General features: G+C 33.8%; 1 protein-coding gene across 2 annotated transcripts in view; it reads right to left on the bottom strand.

Moving 5' to 3' along the window:
• Positions 1-12,566: 12,566 nt before the first annotated feature.
• LOC149794233 (transmembrane protein 145-like) overlaps positions 12,567-25,066 on the bottom strand; it is a 70,252-nt gene continuing 57,752 nt past the window's right edge. For both annotated transcript variants that reach the window (XM_089968353.1, XM_089968352.1), the window contains 2 exons: positions 21,576-21,815; positions 12,567-19,570 (listed from right to left, as the gene is read on the bottom strand). In XM_089968353.1, coding sequence (XP_089824479.1) covers positions 21,618-21,815 — 198 coding nt within the window. In that variant the 3' untranslated portion in view covers positions 12,567-19,570; positions 21,576-21,617. The remainder of the gene's footprint in view (positions 19,571-21,575; positions 21,816-25,066) is intronic.

Genomic DNA, 25,066 nt, shown 5'->3' on the forward strand with positions numbered 1-25,066 from the left:
GTTGCATGTTATCCAGGAAGTTTTCTGGGATACGGAGATTGTTCTGTATACTTTAAAAGATTTGGTCACCCTACAAACGAGATGACGCGAGTGGCAATTAATGGACCATTACCTGATTTTGATCTGACTGGATTCGCCTGTGTTGAATCATTCGAGTTTAACGAAAATCTTCACAAGATTTGTTATGTTTGGTTTGGTAGACATTTTTGTGAAAAACGTTGGGCACCTATAGTTTTATTACGATACATGCTAGATTGTGCGATACTGACATCGTTGGTGGTCAGTGAGGCGATTATATCATATCATGCACAGACGAAAGTTTGGTTGCCCATGTCAGATTGTGACATTATTAGCGAGTTTAAGGATGTTTTCGAAGATGATATTCCTAAAAAACTCAAAACCGCAAAAAGATCTCGGAAGAAAAATTATAGGTAAATTTACTCAAGGTGGTGCATATGATCATAAAAGACATCACGCACGATTAATTCTAGATGATGCCGAGTACGATTTTATAATCGCTGATACAACAGCGAGAAATATATTTGTAAATCGAGAAAGTGTTTATTTATCCGACGGAACAAAATTGGGTACAATCGTTAGTTACATAAATGACGTCTCCCCACAGTATACTCACCTAAGATCTTCCATGTTGGCTTATGTTTCCATAAATTTATTATCGATGATTAATAGATTTCCTGAGACAGCAGTCAGAGTCGCAACATATTCGTTTTATATTTCAAGTAAATATTTAGAACCTGTTATGAAATTTACAAGTAATGATGAACGATGGGGTTCGTGGAGAATAAAAAAAAGAATTATTACACAATTATACAGAATCAGCAGATGTTCCAATGAGAGATTTTTATCGTAAGGGTAATAAAATATCAGAAATGTCGAAAGCGCCATCATTGAGTGATCCAATAACTAGATATAAAACAGTATATCTCAATGGACCTGGTGGATGCGGCAAAACGACTCGAGCAATTAATGTTTTTAGAAATTCAGATATGATCGTGCTGACACCCACACATAGACTTGCACGCGAGATGAAACAGCGGCAAGTAAAATCGTGCACGTATCATAGTTTCTTTCGGTGGCGCGGGGATACATGGACTCCTGAACGAATGGGAGAAAAATATATACCTAAAATAATTATTTGGGACGAGATATGTACGGTGTCATTGGATACATTAAAAACGTTTCTTGATTGGTTGTTGACGAAAAATACCGCTATAATAATGTGTGGCGATCATGGTCAACCGCTGCCTTTTGTTGGACCATCTCCACATGATTGGTTAAAAAATTTCGTTGATTATTACGAAGAAATAGATGATGATCATAGAGCTCTCGATGCAAATTTAAAGGAGTTTAAAAAATTAATCAGATTACAATCAAACAAAATTCAATGTGAAATAATACGTGGATTGATCTCAGAGACCTCAATGAGTGATTTTTTAAATTTATGGAGACCCAACGATTTGATCGTAGCAAGTAGAAAAATAATCAGAGACGATTTACAACAGCAGTTATTTCAACTACATAAAGAAAAATACCCAGAATTACCCATACCGTTGTGCTATAGACCATCAGATACACGAAAACAGAATATTAATGTTGATATTCCAGGACAGACTGAAAAACAGAATCTCGTATTAAATGATATTGTCGCCGTTGATATCAGTGTGGTCGAAGATGCATTACGCCTGACAAATCTCCATGGGTGTTGGGATACGCTATGACGATCCACTCATCTCAGGGATTAACTATTTCTGATACACGAGTCTGGATTGTAGACGATCGCATCGAGTGGTCAAATTTAGTTTATTTAGCGGTATCGAGGGTCAGAAAAATATCTCAATTACGTAGAATTATAATTCCTAAAATCGTTAATAAATTTAACGTCATCGATGATGATATAATAAGAAAAAAATTAATCGGATGCAAACAATTTGATAAAAAAAGTAAACGTGACTTTGATCTTGATGTTGAATTTATTATTGAGTTAAAACAGCAGCAGAATAATCATTGCACAAGTTGCAATTGTATAATGCTGTGGAGGTATTCGAGTAATGATTCAAGACAATTTACCGTAGATAGAAAAGATAATAGTCGCGGTCATACACGAGAAAATGTGATGCTGACCTGTCTCGAGTGTAATCGACGTAGAGGCGCCAGCGCCTTGGGTGCTAGTTATGTGATCGCGGTGGTAGTTGTGTATCCGCGGGGATTATTTGTAGTTGTTCAAGTGTAAATCCACGTTGAGGAGCAGCCGAATCTAATCTGTAGATTGCAGGTCTACCTGAGGATCTTGTCACGGTGGATATTTTGTGTGTGGTAACACTCCAAATAGGATCAGTCGCTCTCGCTTTACCACCTTCAAGTTCACCAGGCTCATATAAATATCTAACTGTAACATCACCCAATATTTTCTGTTTTTCAACATCTTTTCGTTGTGTTGGTATATTTTTTTTTGTAATTGCATTAATGGGTTTCATGTTGGTTGTTCGTGTAATCTCATTATTTAATGCAGCTATCACGCTTGGTAATCTTGCAACCCACTCGCGAGATCTTTTATCTTGAATAAATTTCCTCGCGTATTGATATCCAAATAACCGCTCAGCGAGTGTTCGATCAAATCGCTCAACAATTGCTTGATCACGATGAATTGCAGTATGACCTCGTCGTATTTTGGTATTATGTTGTTTCATCAGCGATGATACTGGACCAAGAAATTCCTTACCAGGATCAACCTGTAGTAGCTGTGGCCATCGCAGACCACCTTGTGGTCCGAGTCCTCGTTGATAAATTCGTTCAAACGCATCGGCTACTTCAGATGATGTTTTCGCTGATAGCGGCTCTGCTTCTTTATATCTACTTGCAACATCAACTACGGTTAACGCGTATTTGTATGTTTTTCTACGCACAGTATCATGCGGTAAAAAGAGAATATCAGCTTGATGAACTTCATTAGGAACACTGACATCGAAATACGCGTACTGAATTCGTTTCGGTGGTGGTAGATAAATTTGCCATATTGCTTGTTTGGATAACCATGTTTTAGCAGTAGAATGTTTAACCGCTGCTGCATCAGCAAGTTTACCAATTGCTGCTTTGCCTCTCCAGTATCCCCTTGGTGAATAATAAATCGATTCCATTATTAATTACCAGCCACAAGCGCTAATTTACCTTTCATCGAGGATCTTACTAACCAATTAGCTAATGATTCTCTAATATTTTTATTTTTTATGGAATTTAATGCATGAATTAATTTCACATCTGCAATATGTCTATCTTGTAGATTTTTACTTTTATAAGCTACATCATGAGCGTGACAAGCTCGATCAATAGCGTTTATTGGTTCCTCGCCTGGTTTTGGTTGATCTTGATTATTGAGCCTGATATCAAGTCTATTACCAGGACAGCAATAATTATATCCTGGTAGATGTTTTTCTCCGCAGTATTTAGCCCATGGAGCACCTGGAAACTTTGACATCAAATTAGCAATATCACCACCCCGCTTATTAGGTAAAAACGAAAATTTCTTTCTACCGCATACAGAACATTTTCCACCATACGCTATTTTTTTATTTTTTGTTGTAACCGTAGCTAAATCAGTAGTTGGAGTTTTAACTCGACAGCGTAAGCAATATAAATTCATGACATAATATATATATGGATATAATTGATTTCTCAGCGACAAGAAAACGAGAGCCAGCTAAACACCACCCTGCGTTACCAAATTCTATCAGAATGATTATCATAGGACCATCTGGATCGGGTAAGACGCAGTTATTACTTAATCTGATAATGAGATGGTTGAAATGGGATAAATTGTATTTAGTAGCACCATCCGCTGATGATCAACGATGTTATGATGTACTTAAAGATTTCAATGAAAACGCGCGATTACTGGATGAAGGTAATGATGTTATAGAGTTTATAACCGATATTGATGAAGCACCATCCGTAGATTCCATAAACGGATTTATTAATAATTTAGTTGTATACGACGATGTGATGCTAGATAAACAATCAAATCCAGCCAGAATATTTTCCCGAGGTAGACATAAAAATACAGACGTGATCTATGTTACTCAACGATATACACAAATTCCAAAGGTGATTAGAGACAACTGCAACATTTTAGTTGTGTTTAATGGCGTAGACACACACACACTTAGAAATATTCATCAAACTTGGTGTGGTGGTGACATGGATATAATTAAATTCAAAAATTTCTTCTCACGAGCGCAAGCTACTCCGCATGGATTTATAACAATAAATTTACATGATCCAAGAACAAGATATCGTGTGGGTCTTGATAAAATATTTGGGTAAATTTAATTAAAAAGATATCATTCATATAATGAACAACTGTGCGTGGCTACGTCAAGGAACCGTGATAAAAAATGTCGTGGAGAATATTGCAAGAAACATAATTATCTTATAAAGAAAAATCCTCATGCTGGTCCACGAAGTTGTGTTGGATGTAACAACGGTGTTAGAGGATTGCAAAAATTGCGGTGGAGATCGATACAGAAGTTTGATGATATATTATAAACACAGAAAGAACATAAATCCAAAACCACCATCAGAACTTGAATATTACATGAAACATAGAACAAATAAAGACGAAACAGATGAGGAGAAACGACAGCGAGAACGCGTTGAGAAATATTCATCAAACTTGGTATGGTGGTAAATTTACATAAATTAATAGCAGCAGAGAGGGTACCTACCAACGTTGGTCGTCAAAAAAATAAACAAAAAAATAAATAAACACGTAGAGTACTTTATTTTTTCAGCTACTATTTTGAATTAAGGTTTTATTAGTATAATGGGCCATTACAGAAATAAAACATCTCAAGGAAACGTTCATTTTGTAAAAATCTGACCTTTCTACGAGATGATTTTATTTGTTTGTTTTATTTGTTTTTGTCGGAATTCTATGGTCTGATCACCCTCTCTGCTGCTCCCCATTTGTTGTTGTTGTTGTTGTTGTTGCTGCTGCTGTGGTGGTTTCTGAGTAGCGACTTTTCTGGCATAAGTTCCCACTTGTTGTGCATTTGTCGCCTGGCAGTCCCTGGGACCATGTCCTATCTGATGAAACATGGGACATATCCTATCGTTCTCGCACCCCTTATACCATAATTTCAGTCGAAATCCAAGAACGTAGAAAAAGACAGGTATTTTCTTTGCATCTTCTTTACTAATGTAAACGAGTCTATTTCCAGACTTGATGGGGGCAAAACCCCACACAGTGGCCATTTTATGAGTAATCACTTTGGCCCCGAGTTTCTTTTCTATCTTTTGAATTAGCTCTCTGCTGTCCACTTCTAGCAGGAGTCCCATGATGTGGACTTCCGTTGCTCTGTGTTCAGTTTCTCTGATGAAAGGAGGTGTCTTAGTAACCATAAGTGGCATCCCTTTTATCTCGATTGTGTCAGTTTCAATCAGAGGTATGTTGAGTTTTGGATAAATAACAAATTTGTTTATCCCTCCATTCTGTAAGGCATCTATCTTCCCTATATCGATGCCAAGAGTGTGTAGGCCCATGAGTACTTCCCCTTGTCTAGGCATGGATGTTGTGTCCCCAAAATAGAGCGTTTGTCATCCCTCTGGGTGACAGACAATCATCCTCGTGTCTTCGATTATAGTGTGGAAATACTGTTTGATTTTCGAACCTCTCGGTATGGCTCTTACAGGCATAGTCTCCGTTTCCATTTTGCAATTGTAGGCCTGCTTGTAAAACAAAAACTACAGGTTCACACTACTATTGCTATAAAAGTAAGTTTTGGAAGGGTTTTTCCCTAAATTAAGGCGGTCAATATTCCTGCTTTTTGGTCAAAAGAACTATTTTAAGGGTCACTCAATCAGATTTAAACTGGTCCTGAATATAGAGAAGGTTTAAAATGCTACGTGTCTAAACACAAAAGTTTTAGACGATGATAGGTATATGCTGAGTATATCTCACTCCCGTCTACTGCTTGTTAATCCGAGCCGGGATTATTTACATGCAGAAGACCAGATCAAGATAAATATTTATGTATAGTAACAAAATAAATGTAAAAGGTGTTAGTAATGAAATGTCAATACCAATACTCTACTTTGTCTCAGCCTTCTTTGCTTCAAAATATTCTCTTTGCCGCACATTTTTCAAAGCTGAAAAATTAGTCAATCGTAGACTTGTAATTCACAGCAATTAAAGAAAGTGAGTTACCTTTACCAGGATTTTGTGCAGTGTCCCAAAGGAAACCAGACTCATTCAGGATAGATGCACATACCAAATTTACATTGAAATTCAACTATATTGGCAAAGTTGTGCTGCACAAGCAAAAGTCATAAGCACCAACAATCATGGGACATAAATTCTTTAAATGAAACATCATAAATCAATCAAGTTCTCATGAGTATGCAGTTGCATTCCAAATTTGGTTTAAAACCTACAAACTTTGCTATAAAAAACAAAGGAAGGAGATCAGGCCATCATGGGCATAACACCCATAAATGATGTTACTGGCAGCTGGAAACAAGACTCATTCAAGGACTCATCATAATAATTTTCCATCTAATGTATTAAAGAATAAAATACAACTACTTTCAGTAATATTGGGAGACTCATATTAAATTTTCAAATGAAAAAGAAAGAAAGAAATGTTTTTAAAACATATGACAAATAGGAAAGAGACAGTTTTGCCCATCACATTCCAGCCAGGTCCTGTCAGGGACCAAACAAGGGTCTTTTGCCAATTCAAGGTTACCAATGTGTGTGTAAAATGATCAACTTGACTTTTGACTTGCATGTAAAAACAAGGCCCTTAAGACAGCATGGTAGATTGATCAAAATAACATGTAAATAAACTATACAACTATAACCTTTCATGTAATTACATGAAAATTTAACACTGCAATGGTGGCCTAGTGGTTAGAGCATCTGCCTCAGATGTGGATGTTGCGGGCTCAAACCCTGGCCAAGAAATACCAAAGACTTATAAAAATGGTACTAACAGCAGCCTCACTTAGCACTCAGCATTAAGAGGTTAGTGTTAGGACTAGTTGGTCTGGATAATGTGGCTGGGTGTGACATGATGCTACATGTCTGCGGCATGATGCCCCACTGCTAGACATCACTATAAACTGCCACACTGTAGACATTGTAGCAATATGACTGAAAAATTGTTAAAGCTACATTAAAAATCCAAAAGACACACACACACATGAAAAGTTAAACCATTGACTAAAATTATGGTGCATTTAGGGGTAATATATTTGAATCAGAATGAACAGATCACATCTGTGATACTTTTAGCAATCTATAGCAAATACTGTAAGTAACAAATATCATGAGAAAATATATTTAGAAAAAAGTGACCTTTACCTTCAACGTGTTAGCCACTGTGACAGGGCATAAAAGTCCTGAGACAACTAGAACTGTTAGTGAGCAGAAGCTTATAGATGCCTCCACAATTTGGGCATCTGTTAGGATTTTTAATGGTGTTCAACTATCTTTGGAAAGTGTGTCCCTGCAACCATGCTTTGGTGCATGACATGGCATAACCCTCTGATGCATCTACAATACATATTTGGTACCAATACATTTCAAGATGTTGAAATACAGAATATTGACATCATCTTTGAATATTGTTAAAAATCCTTTAAAAAAAAGGTCATGATGATGCAGCATTTGTGTGAAATGCTTTCATTCAAAAATGCAGTTATAGGTATTAAAAGAAATAGAAAAATTAATCAAGGCATGAAACCTTTACTGTTTTAAGGCTGTGGTATAGAGAAACATCCAATCAAGTCTTATGTCCATGCCTTGAACAGTACCCAAGAAATTACATTTTAACAAAACAATTAACAAAGTTACTGCACCATTCAAGTTTTTGTAATGATGGTGTATTTATTTACATTTCTGTGTGCTGACATCTTTAGAGACCTAGTATGCAGGTGACTAATTTGGGCAGTATTTTAAAACGAATAATTGACATCTATGTAATGCTATAAGAAAGAATGGTATAAATGTTTCTCATACATTATAAGTGTAGATAAATGAATAAATGTGGTGATTTTAATAATTTGTCTTGTGCTTTTCTTAATTTCCTGTGTGTCTTTCATACATGTGACAGAACCTGGATTTCATACCAGTAGATTTACAAATTTTTCTCAGTAGATTGACTTCTAAACCAGCTGATGTTTTACTGGCATACATTTTGTGTTCTTCAAAGGGAATGAAAACAAAATGTGCATTTTTTGCCATAATCTGTATTCTCTTCATAGTATGATAAAAAAAGCATAAATCACATTTAGCTTCTGACAGTAATGATACAATAATAATTAATTCATATGAGTCATTTTATTGTAGATTAAAGAAAAAGGAAAAGTTGTTTATCATCACTGCAAAGATTTTTCTTAAATACAATTCAATTGCACTTTAGTTTTCATCACGAGATTCAATGTCTGGTGACAACTGATGTCATCCACTGTGATGATTAAGCTTCACGCTTAGCAGATTGTCAGTAGCTTTCTGGTCTAGATTTCCTTTGAATCCATTTGTATTTTGTGAAGAATGGATAATGTCCACTCTGTATCAGCATTAGAATGCTATAATGGCAGAACAACTATGCTCAGCCTGCAGAGAAGTTCAAAAACTTTAGTTTCCTGTTGATGACTTTGTAAGGTTACTATCTGCACTCCATTACTCCTCTACATGATGTTCACCCCAAGTAATATTCACCCGAAAGAGGAAGTTCCTGACTTGTACTTAAGATGTATTCCTTAGTCTCATCCTCGAGTGCATCTTTGTCTTCATGGTTCAGATCCAAAGATCTGTGGGAAGTTTCATCACTGTAAATTATTAAAAGAAAGATTGACTTAGATTTGAAATAAACAATAAAAAGATACATTGTATATTTATGCTTTTATACATAATTTATCCCAAAAAATTAATTATCTTGTAATATATTGTTAATTGATATATATTTTATCTAAGGATTGAACTTAATTTATTGAGGTGTATGAAAGATGCATACTTTTGAAACAAACAATGCAAACTCAGGACCATTATTACTCACCTGCACATACTAAAATTCTGATATTTAGGCATTCTTAAATTTGTAATATTTCTTAGTCAGTGGTTTCTTAGCATTGAGAGAAAGGACATGTTTCAATATTTTACCATGAACTGAACAAAATATGTAAGAGCTGTCCTTAAATATTTCTCTTTAAGCATCTTGAACATTACAATTAAGCATGAAAAAAATCAAAATACTTACTCAAGTGTTCTGCTGAGATCATTTATTATAGTCAGTCTTCATCTAAAGTCCCTTTTCCAAAGGTCTGCCCATTTTCATCAAAGGATCAGAAGACACGGTGAGCACCTTTTATTCCCTTCATTCTTGTAATACCTCCAAAGAACATCCCACATTTGTCCTTAAACTCCCTTAATTCCAGCAATAAGGTAATCGATTAAGGGTGTGTTGTGTACACATATCAATGTTATTTTGCATTTCCATGCATCATTATGCCAGTCAATGTACTGGTGGAACAATTTTGGTCCCCAATAGACTGGTTCTGGCTGGTTTCTTTAATGTGTTGATATAACATGTAAAAAATAATGTGTTTTGGGTTGGGGTTTTACTAAGTTTTTAAAATAAATTCTTTTAATTTTCAGAAGCAGTAGATTTGAACTGTAGCAGTATGTGCACTAGACAGACTTTAAAATGGTATTTGTGGTGCCTTTAAATGGAAATTTTGACATTCCGCTGGTAGAATGACATGTTTGGTCTTTCATACTCATTTATGCATGCATAAAAAATATGCATCTATGGGCAGTATGTAACAAGTGGTATCAAATTACATGACCCCATTTTGCTGCTGCAAAGATGATATGCTGGATGCCTAAAATATTCTTAATTATAGTTTTTGTTTCCTTGAATCACATAAGAGGTTAATTTTGCTTTGTATCACTTGTCACATGAGAAATTTATGAACACAGGAGTCTGCAGCCAAAGGCCAAAAGTAGATCAGGCCTGATTGTCAGGCTGTACTAACTCCCCTTTGTGCAAAGAAATAACAAAAACAATGCAGACTGCAAACACACTGAAAATCAAATCACAAACTGCAGTCATGCCAAAAGTGACAAAAGTAAAGAGGAAAGCCAAAGGTTATTTTAATAATGGATATTTTCATTTCAAACAAGGAAATGTTGCTCATAATAAGGATGTAACAAGTGAGAAAATATAAAGAAGGATGTCACAAAAACACAACTGAAAAGATTATTTTGAGAAAAAGTACAATGTTATTGCAAAGAGTAGTAGGATTAAATCTGGGTACTGTCAAGGACGAAGTTTTGGTGCAATACAAGTATCAAAAGGCAAAGATTTATGATCTGCATGTAAGGTATTCTAGATAAAGCAGGTAGATAGAAATCTATCATCATTCAATATTACCAAAAATCATTAGCATTCAATTTGTGCATTAATTTTGTTAATTTGCACATACTGATTGATGAAGCAGAATAATGCAAGTCAAAATGTTAAAAACCAAATATGAACAATAGGAACAATTTCATCCAAAAGACAACTGACAAGATATTACACAAAAGATCATTTATTCTGAGAGACTGGGCTCTTCACGCAATTCCAAATTATATTTTAACAAACGCATAAGGTGGCGCTCTACAGTTTCATATTTTGCATAGGGTTAGAATTTTAAATAATAAGAATTTCCCTGGCTTTCCTCACTGGTTATACTGGCTATTTAAAAAGACCTTGTATATCTTAGGTATAATTCAAACAACCTTTAATTCCCTTTATTTTGGTGTATGATTGATTGATGTAATATGGGTTATAGAGTATACAGCTTGCCATGGCCTTACTGAAGATGTGCACCTTTCAAAAAAGTGAGAGCTCCACTTGGTCATTTTCACTCCTGAACTTCAGAGGCAAATTGTATAAAAAAGAGCTGAAAACTTTTTTTTACATTTTATATATTTGGTAATTCATTCACTGCACTTTCAGAAACTGGTATTGTCTAGTCTGGCAAAATTCATTTTCCATATTTTAATAGCTACTATGGATAGTGTACTTTAGACTAATTCAGGCTGATTTTTTAGCACAAGGGAGCAGTCATTTTAGTTAGCAGTGTGCTTAGATCATGTACAATTTCCAAAAGTACAACATCCAAACAAATATCATCCACATTACATTAGTGTAGCAAACAGGTATGCCAGTATTCTCTTTATTGTGCATGTTTTAATGCAAACAACTTCACCTTACATATGTCACTCTCTTAAAAGTACATAATAACTGGCGAGCGCCCACTAATGCATGTAGTTTTGTGTGAAAGTTCACATGGTCCAGGGGAGGTAACCTTATCCATTCCAAGTAATACACTGGCACAGTCTAGTAAATTTCATTAGAAATTAAATCATTTAAAAAGCAACATATGATGTTAGATTCTATTTCACAAAAAAGGTAATACATTCATAAATTTCTTATCAGATTCTCAATTTTACAGAGAGGTAAAAAAATGCACACTTTTGATCCGGATAGTAGTAGCTGTAAAGCTTCATGAGGCTTGTTTTCCATAATTAATTACATTTTGACATGTATCTACTCTAAATTAAACCACAAAATGATCCCCTTTATTGTAATTTTGCATACATTAGCTAATGACACTGATACAAATATACATAGTTGTCATGGTTACACACACTACCCCCAATCCAACAGTGATTGGACCACAAATTAATTTCTCATAGAACTTAATTCTAATATATTAAAAAAATAGAAATTTCTGCTTTAGATTGGCATACAAACCACACATGCTTCCATTCAGTGGAGTTAGAAAAAATATTTCTACTTTGAAAGACAGGTGTTCTGCAGCGCGTGTTTGAACCTTGTGCTGTTAAAGAGACACCATGGACTGCAACTAATAACATGTCTGTTGTTGTTTTCTTTGGTGTTTAACACCATTTCTCAGCACATGATAGGCTATATTTTGCAGCAGGTAAACTGGTGGAAAGAGAACCATGGAGAACCTTGATAAAAACCACCAAACCACGGGAAGCTATTGGCAGCTTTCTCACATACTCACACTGGCTAAACCCAAGACTCGAACCCATGTGGTCAGCAGTGAGATGGCAGTTAAAGATCAAGGAGAGCACTTTAGACCATTTGGCCACCTGGGTCCCCTAAAATAGCATAGCTTTGCACCATGAGTCCATATGCTGTTTGACAGTAGGAAATTAAATACAGGACATCAAAACATAAGCAAATATTGTGTTGTCAACTATAATACATAGATTGAAGTTTATAAAATGAATGATACAAAAATATTAGATCTATACTTTTGCCAAGGACCTAAAGAGAGAAAGAATGGGTGAGAGGTTGACATGTAACCAGACTGTTATGTAAAATATGTTTTAACATGTATGGGCTCTGACACTGTCATTGCTGCCAATACAAATGCCAGGTTTAGTACAATAAATCCACTCTACTTTTACAAATCAACCCAACCAACTTCAAGTTGTATAACTGGGATCATAAAAAAGTGACTTTAAACATTTTTAATGATTTTATTGTACACAAATTGAATATCTTATAATATAAAATTCACATCTGAACAAAAGAACATCATACATGTAGAGAATTATCTATCATCATTTTTAACATAAGTCAAAACAAAAATATCTCCACTTCACTTTTGGCATTAAATGAAAGAATTATTGGAAGAAATCAGTTGCATGTAAAACCATGCATCGATCAGTCTAAAAAATTTACAATTACTGGGTGCACTTCTTAATTAACCCAAACATGTAACCTGTTGGAAATGTACAGAAATACATAATCTAATCTCGAACTCATCTATAATAATCCTAAAAAGAGGCAACCTTTCTTGATTAATTAAACCATTAAGCTAAGAATTGTAGATTTTCTACATGTATATTGCCACAGTGAACACATATAACTTTATGCCCTAACACATTTCAAAATAATTTTACAGCTTATTTTTCCTTGGTACACCATTCATTTTAAGTTTATAACTTGTACAAAATATCTGTATGTAAATTTCAGCTTTTATTTCTAATTATTTTCACAAGATTTTTGTCAAAAATGGTACATGTCCAGCAGGATAAAACAAAATGTGTTAAAATAAGTCTAATCAGGTTGTCTGCATGTGTAAACAAATAAGACTGCAAAATTTTATTTGTCTACAACAAATTGTTTTTTAACAATCTAGCTGATTAGCTTCTTGAGATGGATTGACAATCAAGACCAAATGAAGAACCTTCAGGTGCAAGCAGTGAAGACAAAATAAAGGACCTACTGTCATGTAATGCTTCAGAAAGTGGGGACTACATATATGATGACAAGTCACATTTCACACAAATTAACCCTGTATCATAAAGTTTTAAATATTTTCAACAGAAAAAAATTAACTACATAACATACAGTATACCTAATACACATGTGCTATGCAAAAATATAAACACATACATGGTTGAAAAAAGTTTGAGCACCAAGAAACACATCTGGATTTTATGCAATATTAGATTGCAAGAATAAAATAAACAAAAATGAAATTTTTGTACAAGAAAATTATACACATATAATTTAACAAACGACTCTTTTTGCGAAGCAAGCATGCCTAGCATTTTAACAAGAATGTAGAAACACTAATTTTAATCTACATAACTTTAGTGATGACCATAATTTGAGCATGGGTGTATGTATGACCGTCTGTCTGAAAATATGTAAAGACATGCACACAGATGTCAAAGTGATTGCTATATGAGGCTTCTGACTATATGGGCTTGACAAAACTTTGACCTACATGCATCTTCATTATGTTAGAGATGTAGAGAACTGTGGCAACTGGATAGACAACACTGCCCTAATTTATCACAAATTCTAAATTTACATGTTGGTGGCTGCACTATGGCCACGCTGACCATTTGACAAATGTGCTCAATTTCTCAATTAGCTTTCCTGCCTGAGATTGTGCTGACACCCAAAATGTTTCATTTTCAAATTCCAACTGACATGTATGACACATACTGTTGTTATGAGTAAGCCTTCTGGGATATATAATATCCCTATACCTTGTGAAGGGATTGCTTGTGAATTAAATGATTTCTGCCATGTTTCTAGTGGTTTTAGTTTAAATATGACAACCTTTACTGGCAAGTAAGCAACAAGCTTAGTTTTTTAAGTTTGCATGCTCCATTTTTATAATGTAATAACTTGTGAAATACACTGTGTTTGAACCAAAAAAAAGAAGGAAATATTGCATCCACTGATGTGGGATTGAAAATCCAACACCATGCAAATGGTTGATCCTTTTATCGAAGATTAATGTACACTGATATACGATGTGTACAATGAGTATTTACCAAACTACCACAGAAAATATAAACTTACTACCTAACCACTAACCATGGCTAAAATATTATTCACACTGCATCAAAACAGTACATCAGTTAACTTCAGAGAAGTGCAATGTTAACCAACTAACACAGAATAAATAAGGATGGATAAAGAAAAAGTATTGCAAATTATAAATTGTACAGTTTTCCAACTAATATATATGTATCACAATCATAAAAAATATACATAAAAATACCCAAAAAAATAAAAGGTAAAAATATTAATACATGGTTTTATATTCATAAGTATGGGAGGTCACTTCAAACAAAACAGGTCATACACAAATGTTTGTGCAAGAAGGATGATACATTATTACAGAAAGCCTATCAGCAAGGATCAACAGCTGTGTTTAATTCCACAACCACAGGGTACAGTCATGTTCAGTTTTTGACAAACCGTTTGTTCTGTTAGACTTACCATGACCTTTGACCTAAAGATTCCAAACCCCATATGTTCCCTTATTACCTTAAGTGCAAGTTATCCACAAACTTCAGTTAAGAAACTTACTATAGAACAAAGGTTTTTGTGCAATGGCTATTTTCTTGGAGTCAACATGACCTTTTGACCCCCAAATCAAACAACTTCTTCCATACCTTAATTGCAAACAATCCAATTTTTCATCTTTCAAAGTGATCTTGACCTTAAAAAGCTTTTAAACCAATAGAATTCTTTCTTACCCAATCCTCAATGTAGCACCTGTAGGACATAGTTGTTAGTGGAAATTACTGAACAATGGATCTGAGTTATCCTGACCTTTGGTCAAGGTATGTAGTTATGAATTAAACGTACTGTGCAAAATATATTATTATCTTTTTAGACTTATCATCACCATTATGTTTCACCTTTGACCCTATAAAGCTATAGACTGCTATAATGCACTATGTGCAAGTCATCTGCAAAGTTTGGTCAAGGAATTTACTCTAAGACTCAAGTTATGGTGCAAAACCCACTTTTCTTTGAGATAACTGACTCTGACCTTTCAACCTTTTGCCCCAAAATCAACAGGCCTCTTCCATACTTTCAGTGCAAGCCCTCCACAAACTTTGGTCAAGGTATATAGTCTAGAAATAAAGTTATTATGCACAAAACATGATTCTTCCTTTACTCAAATTGACCTTAACATTTGACCACCAATCAACAGGGTTCTTGCTTACCCACAATGGAAGATATTTACAAACTCTGGAACCAATCATGGTGGAGAACTTATTCCACAGAAACAAAATAGGGAACATATGGATGAATCAATGGACAGAGGGATTGACCAATGGTCAGTCAGACAGACAGTTATTATTAAAATAGTTTCCAAATTGTTGGTAATATTAGACACAACAAATAAAAGGTTCATATGGGAATGGGAGTATTCACTATGCTGGCCTTTTCTCCCAATAATCAAATGCAGTAGTATTTGGCCAAGAAATCTGGTAGGATGCTTTCTGTGTACATATTTCAAATGCTTTTGATTGTAGACATTATGAAAAGTCTCTCTTGTTTTGCATCTTCATCTATATTGATAGCACACCAGTATCATTTTTCCAATATCAAAAGGACTCTATGTCAAGATGTTTTATTGCTGAACAATATTTTAAAATAAAGTTGTGTAAATTTTTTCCTAGCCTAAAAAATAATGGTTGCCATATTTGAAGATGGATTTATAAAATTTCTATAATTTTAAACACATTCATGTTAGGACACTTTCTGTCAAATTTGATAAACTTCTGCTGGTGGTTTTAGAGCTGTTTCTGTTCAGATGTTTTCTTATAAGTTAATAAACTTCAAGGTGAATAATTTTTTTGCAACAGTAGCCATATTTGACAGCCGACTGGCACTATTTCGATAAAATTAAAAGCCCATAAAGACAGGATGCTTTCTGTAAAATTTGGTCCCATTCTGCTGAAAGGTTTTTGAAAATAAATCATTCCAATGACTTTCTATTTTTAGTAATGGCAGCCATATTCAATGATGGGACAGCATAATTTGCATCAATCTGAAATACAAGAATAAATTTTGTCGAATTTGATGAAATTCTGCTGAGCAGTTTCTAGGAAAAAGCAATTTAATTTTTAAAATAAGTTTTAGTCATGGTGAACATAGTTGCTGTTGGACCACCATCATTTGTGTAAATTTCAAAGAACTTTATACCACTGGAAACATTTTAGTAAACTTGGTCAAATTCTGTTGAGTACTTTTTCAGTCAAAAGTTTTCCTATTTTAGTGACAACAACAATGATTGATTGCAGATTAGCATCATGTATTGAAATTTTGAAAGCCTTCAAAGCCAAGGTGCTTTCTGTCAAAATTAGTAAAATTCCATCAATCATTTTTTCATTTATATACCATATGTACTCTCTTATAAGTCGAGTCAAACTGCAAACAACACAGCGGTATATTTGATTTGGGACTGGCATCATTTTGTTCAAATTCAAAAGCCGTATATGCCTGGATATTTCTGCCAAATCTGGTTAAGTCTGCTGAGCAATGTTTGAGAGTTAAGTTTTTTTCAAAGCTTTTTAAATACTAATGAATGGTGTTCATATCCAAAGACATTGACATCATGTGTAAAAAAACTGAAAGCCCTCTTTACCAGGATGCTGTCAAATTTTGAAGAGTGGTATTTAAAAAGAAGACATTTGAAGATTTCTGTTTTTCTCAATGGCAGCCATATCTTATGGTAGATTGGAATCATTTGGAAAAATATGAAAGACCTTTATACCAGGATTCATACTGTAGAATTTGGTAAAATTCCATTGTGGCCTTATTGGCATTTGTTTACAGATTATTCTACATCTAGTAATGGTGGTTATACTGGATGACAGGTTGGCATCCGTTGAAAATTTGAAAGGCTCATTGCAAAAATTCTCGGGGCCCCGAGTGGCCGAGTGGTCTAAAGCGCTCTTCGTTACGGATCACTGCCATCTCACCTCTGTCTGCGGCGGTTCGAGTCTAAGATTCAGCCAATGTGGGCATGTGAGAAAGCTTGCCAGTAGCTTCTCGTGGGTCGGTGGTTCTTTCCAGGGTTTTCCGGGTTCTTCCTCCACCATTAATACTGGCCGCCATGTATAGCCTATCGTGCTGAGAAATGGCGTTAACCCCACAACAACAACAACAACAAAGCAAAAATTCTCCCTGTAAAATCTTGCTTAATGCATAATGAATAAAAGGGGCACAAATGCAGAAAGCGATATTAATTTTAAATATTAATTTTAAATATCCACATGTTGAGTAATAATAAGGGAAAAAAATGTCACAACCAAGACCCTGTAATAACCTCTAATGGTCTGAAAATGAAACCATTCAGAGAAAAAACCCTAAACTTATAGGCAATTAAATTTTGTATAATTTTTAGAACTGATAAAACTCATTTTTATTCATCTTTGGAGCAACATCAATTACTTGATTCTTGTTCAAATTATGCACACATATATGTTTCACTTTATTCCAATATTTGGATATATTTCCAACCTTAAAATGAATTTGTTGAAATAATCATTGCAAATGTTACTGTACATTTCTGTAATGTGCATAGCTATATAATTACTTAAAATGATTTTAAAAATCATGCACTTCTCACATTTCTATACTACTGTGAAATCATTACATCCCTTCAATTGAGATATTTTAAAGAAAACAATAGAAGAGTACAAGTTATGGAAAATTTCTCTTAACCATCTTTAAACAAGCACCATTGGTATAGAATAATGATATCAGTAAGTAACTAATTTGCTTTATACTCGAATTTTGTCCTGCAGGCCTAAAATATGGGCAATTGCTGAGCAATATTTTCCCATACACATCACTGTCAAGTTGTATATGTCACCAATATGATGTCACCCAATGATTTACATTATACTGTTATCCAATGATTTATATTATGATGTCATCCAATGATTTATACTATGTAAGTTAATCTGCCTGATATATTCATGTGTCATGAGTGAAATCAGAAATTAAATTGAATAAAGAATAAAAACTACTGCAAACATTTGTTTTAAAATCTACCTTACAATAAAGTTTAGAGACATGACACCAATCATAAGGTAGAGTATATAATAAACAATTACTGCATGTGAACTTATCTGAAATCTCAGGTGGACTTGTAAAAGCAGCATGACAAATCTACACAATGACCTGAGATACCCAACACTACACAAACAATAACCTATATTTACTTGGTTAGCCTACACTAAATATAACAGTGTGAACATTGTTTAGGCACAGAGGAAATTCTCATATTCATTCAAGCTGTCATCTTTGATGATACCTAGCATTACACTACAGCTATTACATACTTGGAATGCAATCCAATGACTTAACATAAGAAGTAACTAAACAACATTTTCTCATATACATTGTCCAGCAGTAGATGTCAGTGATAAGGACATGTATTACAAAATTAGTAATCCAAATCTCCACTTTATGACATCATCCACCTTAGGTAATATACTGTTGTGTATTCATTTGCATAATAAATTAAATTTTGAATGCAGTTGAGTAAGGAATAAGAAGGGTATATTTAATACAATATTTGTAACATGTGTCCTTATTGCTATGTTTACATATATGACAACTCCTGTTACTTAAAAATAATAATATATAATAAACAGGTTATTGCATGTGTTAAGTGTCTGATATCTCAGGTGGATTCATAGTTTTCACCTTGATGACCTGTACATAATGGCCAACTAAACATTCAATAACATAAACATATTGGCATATATTTTGGTCAGCTAAACAGCTAATAAATGGATAAATGTAATAATAGTAATGACAATCAGTTTAAAAATATAATGGTAGGTCAGGCCCTGAATTGATGTATATCTCCATTTTCTAGCCACAGAGTAGCAGTTTTGGGCTTATCAAAATGCCGTCAAGGTGATTATTTACTAACCCTGTCATACCAGACTGCCAACTTGTAGTAATATATCCACTCCTGTTAAAAGAATGTGTAATTTCTTTCAACACTGTACTAATAATCATGAGATATTTAAATTATTATTTGATGCCAAAATATTGATCACACTGAAATTTAACATCTGCCTTCAGACTTTGGAAATTCTTGTCCTTGCATATTATCCATATTATGTTGACTGTGGAATTAGTGTTACAGGTACAGTTAGAGTCTCCAAAGGTGATACGCTGGGCTGAAATAGAAAATTAATCAACCTTAGAATATATATATATCTTATTTGCAGTATACATGCCTCTTAATATATCTGTTAGAAAAATTTAAATTTAACTTATTTAACTAAGTATTTTACCAGATTAACGAAGTTATGAACCTTAAAAATGGATAACATCCTGCATGAATGACCCTTGTGAATCTCTTCAAATCTGAAGTTCAATTTTTATCAATACAAACAGTTCTTTCAAGAAATCAAGTACCTCTGTTTTAATAATTGTTTTAAAAATGTTGTTAAAGCACATAAGAAAAGCACATGAGTAACTCCATTCCGGTGTTATGAACTAATATCTTCTAATATTCTGAGTCACACACAGTGATTTTAACCAATCAAAATGCTTATTAAAAAGACCTGGACATTTTTTTTACATACTCATGATCCATCATTTTAAGTTTATAGACCTGTTGCTTTCATTAATTAAGCACAGTAAAACATTGATATGACCAGGATTAAAGTTGTAATGAATTTTTTATTTTGTAATTTTTTCAATATATTCTTTTTTTAATTTTTTTAAAAACTAATTGTGCATTTCATTTCTTAATTCTGAATTTTTTAATTTTGATTGAATCTAACATTGCTATAAATGTTTCTGAAGTAATTCTATAATCCATAAGAATCAATAACATTTTTACATTTGTATGCAACACAGTGTTGTATGAACTGTAAAGCAATCAAGAGTACTGACAGAAAAAAAACACAGAATAAGAGTACTCGGAACTTACTAAAACAATAACAGTTGCAACTAAAACATCACCAGCAGCAACTGTAACAATACAGAACAAACAAAAACTGACAATAAATATGAGCAAAAGCTGAGAAACATTACTTGGTATAGCATTGTGTCTGGCGACAAAAAATCTACCAAACACTGGTATTGTGTGAGTGTATGCTTTTTTTAATACAGCACTTAAACAGAATGGATTAATTTGAAGAAAAGAGTTTGCACATCATATTTTAGAGCTTTAATGTAAATTTTAGTGGATGTCATTAGTGACAAGAAATCAGCTGTCTTGGAAAAATGTACACCTCAGAATAAACTAGATTGCAATCAATAATGACTGCTCCATCTCAAAGTTAGCAATACTTCTATCGTCAATATAACAAGGCAGCTAGCAGGCCTGGATATTTATTTCATAATTGCTATGTATCCTGCAGCACAATAACTGAAATGTGGCAATACTTGTTTGCTGTTTAGAAAAATTTCATTTGTCCTTATCCACATTTCACTTACTAGAATAAGCAAAGGAAATGTTATTTTAAACCTTTTAAGGATGGCAGTATAAAAAAGGCCCATAACTCTATCAAGATTACAAAGTATGAAAATTAGTCTCACACGATGAAGATGTGAATGTAGTTAAAATTAGATCTGAGTCACTGAGTTTTAAGGAGTTAAGTTAAAGAGCTAACTCAAAGTGATAACTGATATGAACATTTAAATTCATCCCTGCTGCATTAAAATTGGGTCATAAAAGCAAATTTGCATAAGCATGTGCTATAACTGACATTACAATGAATCTTGTGACCAAAGTTAAATAGACTTAAGGTTGGTACAGAACAACCCCATCATACTGATTACAGTGTCTGTAATTACATTAAAAATTTGCCCTGTTTCTATGTCCAAGTTTAGGACTCCGTAGGTTTTGTATTGTTATGTACTATGTCACAATGAATAGTCTTTTGCACACTGGATACTAAGCTCATGGTGTTGTCTTTTGAAAAAAGGATCTGGAAATTACTGACCATAAAACCCTGTTTTTCTTTAAGACGATGCATGAGCATCTGAAAGCATATCTATAGCTGAACGTCTGGTATTTTTCAAAAAGGTGATAAAACATTTATTGTTCATATATTATACCCTGGATAAAAACTACAACAAATAACAGAGCATCCATTATAGTTGATAAATTACATATTAAAAATAAATTAGCTTCTGTGAAAAATTACATAATAAAAAGAAATTTTTTACCTGAAGAGGAAACTTGCTATGTAGAATTTCCCCATTTGATGCTCATCTGTCATTATTTGGAGATACATCTAACTCTTTTTCAGAGACTTTTGATGTCTCTTTTGACACAACAAAATATGATAAATCAGTGCCACCACTGGAGTTACTTGAACACTCCGAGCTGACAGCATATGGGTTGTCCGCCAATTCTCCCAGGTCAGTCCTGTTTGCATTCTGTTCAGATTCTACCATCATACCAATCTGAAAACAAGAGTATCATGACAGGAATACTGCTGAATAATATATTCCATGTATTCCAAGAAACATTTGCAAACTCTTATCTTCAATAAAAAAAAGGTTAAAATACACTGTAGCAATTTATGGTTACCTTGTGAAACAACTGGGAAACACATTTCTCAAACTAATAAACTGAAGAAAAGAAAGCTTAATGACACAAAACTTAAACTTTACTGATATAAAAAGCCCTTTAATACCCTTCTATGACTTTCTTTGATTGACGTTTCAATCATTCTGGAATTTTCTATCAAGTACCTTTATAATGTTGATTAAGGTGAGCATGTACTGGTTAAATAATTTTGTTTATAGGATATGGATCTGGTAGAAGCCTGTTTAAAGCATTGTCAGTTCCAATACTTATGTTAGGTACTAATTTTTGCCACCTGATATGTAATTTGTTACTGGTTCAAATGTAGCTAAAATGTACTTACAAGTGCTTGCTATTTTATGTTTAATTCTCACTATGATAGACCCAAAGCAATTTTCTGGAGATTTACTTTACTGGATTACAATTTATGAAATATTAAAATAATTCTGAGATAGTTAACATCTGTTGCTCACTATTATTTGCAAGACACATACAAATAATGTAACAACAATATTTGGATACAGATGGAGATTGCAAAGCTGTATGTGAATGCTATACACAAAATTCTGTATTTTGTACAAGGTTATTTTCACCATCTGATGAAAAATAGTTCAATTTTGCAACCACCCTTAACAAAGCGTTACAGTCTTCATCTGAAGCTTGGTGATGTTTCAACCTTGAAGACATTAACTGTGTTTTTTGTCATGAATTTTAGTTATACAGTATAAGCAACTTATCAGAAGAGATGATATAATGGATATTAGAAACTACTATATCACTAACTACATGCTGAAATATTCAGGTACAAGATTGCCAGGACTCAGGAACACAACATCTTGCCCAGACAAGGCAAAGTTTTACTGTGCCGAGGAAAACTATTACTTACTCGTCCCTGGACCAACAAGATTCTGATTCACTCTTCAGAATAAATCTATGTCTGTATTCAACCTTTAATACGTGCCAAAGTTCAACTGCTGAACAGACTACATGTGGCAATTACTGATTACGTGTGAATATTTTGTTTAATTTGTCAGTCCAGAATATGTTGCAAAAATAACCAAGTTTGTTATTCACATAGGTACCTGATGTAAACATAATACTAAAGTTGTTCCAAGAAATGAAAATATCATGTTTAGACTGAAGACAGCAGCTTTAAAGCCTGTCTAATACATGTCCACTTATATAAATATATACTGGCAATATGAGACAAGATTTTGTATTCTAACTCAAGAAATTGCAGTTTCATATATAGCCCTAAGTTTTATAATGGTATTTAGTATTACAGTGACAATCTAGGCATCACTCTGAGGTGAAGAAATTTTTCCTTTCAACAATTGCAGCCTTAATGATACATTGTCATGAAAGACACCAGCAAATTTCTATCAGTATGTAAGTACTTTTCACACAAAGATGTTGCTAACTTGCATTCAAAGGAAGTATTCTGAATGTCTCTGCTAATTCTCACCTACTTTCACACAATGCATTTCATTATAATCCATTTCTAAAGCACATAATGTCTAGACAATAGCCGATTGGTTGTAATTTGATTTGATCTATGATGCAATAAGCTCCCAGTTCTTTTAGCCAATCAGAAATCATAACACTGAAAGGCACCCTTATTTAGTTGTCAAGAAATGAGGATTTGACTGAAATATATTATTTAGTATGAACACTGTTTTACCAGACAAACTGGGGTGAATGGAACACTGTTTTACCTGACAAAATGGGTTAATGTAACACTGTTTTACCCAACAAAATGGGGTGGATGGAACACTGTTTTACCAGAAAAACTGGGGTGAATGGAGAACTGTTATACCAGACAAACTGGAGTGAATGTAACACTGTTTTACCAGACAAACTGGGGTGAATGTAACACTGTTTTACCAGACAAATACAATTTATTTTGGCAATTTTATGGCTCCACTTCCAACACATCTAGCTCAAAAAGGTATGAAATATTTCAGTGAACAGTAATTAAAATGACACCTAGATTACTGAAAGTCTCAGTGTACACACAAACACCATTAGGATGATTGAGGGCTAGCCATAAAACTGCAATTTCTTTAGTTACAAACCTTCTATCATATTCTATAATTATATATGGGCAATGTATTAGAATAGTTTTAAATTTTCTGTCATCACTCAAAACATAATATTGTTATGATTTGGAGCCATTATAGCATTAGACTTGTGTCTGGAGACTTTGGTTTATTTTAGTAGTTTGTGGAGTAATGTGACCAATAAGTTTACTGTGCTGAATGAGGTGACAACTGGGACAAGTATATGTTCAACGTGACTTGTCACAAGGATGAGTGCGTGGAAACACTTTATTCGAGTCTAGTGCTGCCATTCATATTCTAATGAAAATGAAAACTCAGTAAACCAGTTACTGTGAACAGATTTTAAAAAATTCCAACAGCTGATCATGGACTTTACTACCACAAAGTTTGACATTCTACTGATCTGAGTCAACACCATGATAAATCTATCTGAATCAACACCATCATAAATCTATCTGAATCAATACCATCATAAATCTATCTGAATCAACACCATCATAAATCTATTTGAATCAACACTATAATAAATCTATCTGAATCAACACCATCATAAATCTATTTGAATCAACACCATCATAAATCTATCTGAATCAACACCATCATAAATCTATCTGAATCAACACCATCATAAATCTATTTGAATCAACACCATAATAAATCTATCTGAATCAACAACATCATAAATCTATCTGAGTGCTATTAAATTTAAACATCCTGTCACACAAAATAATGTCATTTTGTGAAATTGTAACACTAGTAAACAGGCAATAGGTCCAATACTTCTGAAATATGCACTGAAAGATATCTGAGGAAACATGAAATAAATTAGCTCGGTCGATGATCCAAGTTAAGCTTTCATTGATAAGCATTGGGTTTTGAGTGTTGACAGTGAGTGTTGACTAAGATTAAAAACAATTAATAATGAAAAGAAAGCATGCCAATTCACAACTTTAAAGTAAAAATCACTAAGAAGATTGTTGTAAGAAGAATTAAGTTGTGTTCTCAATTGGATTTTGGAAGTTGCAGTCCAGGACTCCTTCTATGAAAATACTCTGGAGTTCCATCCC

The sequence above is a fragment of the Sinohyriopsis cumingii genome, chromosome 8, assembly GCF_028554795.1.
Source record: "Sinohyriopsis cumingii isolate HCF-2022 chromosome 8, ASM2855479v2, whole genome shotgun sequence".
Lineage (NCBI taxonomy): Eukaryota > Metazoa > Mollusca > Bivalvia > Unionida > Unionidae > Sinohyriopsis > Sinohyriopsis cumingii.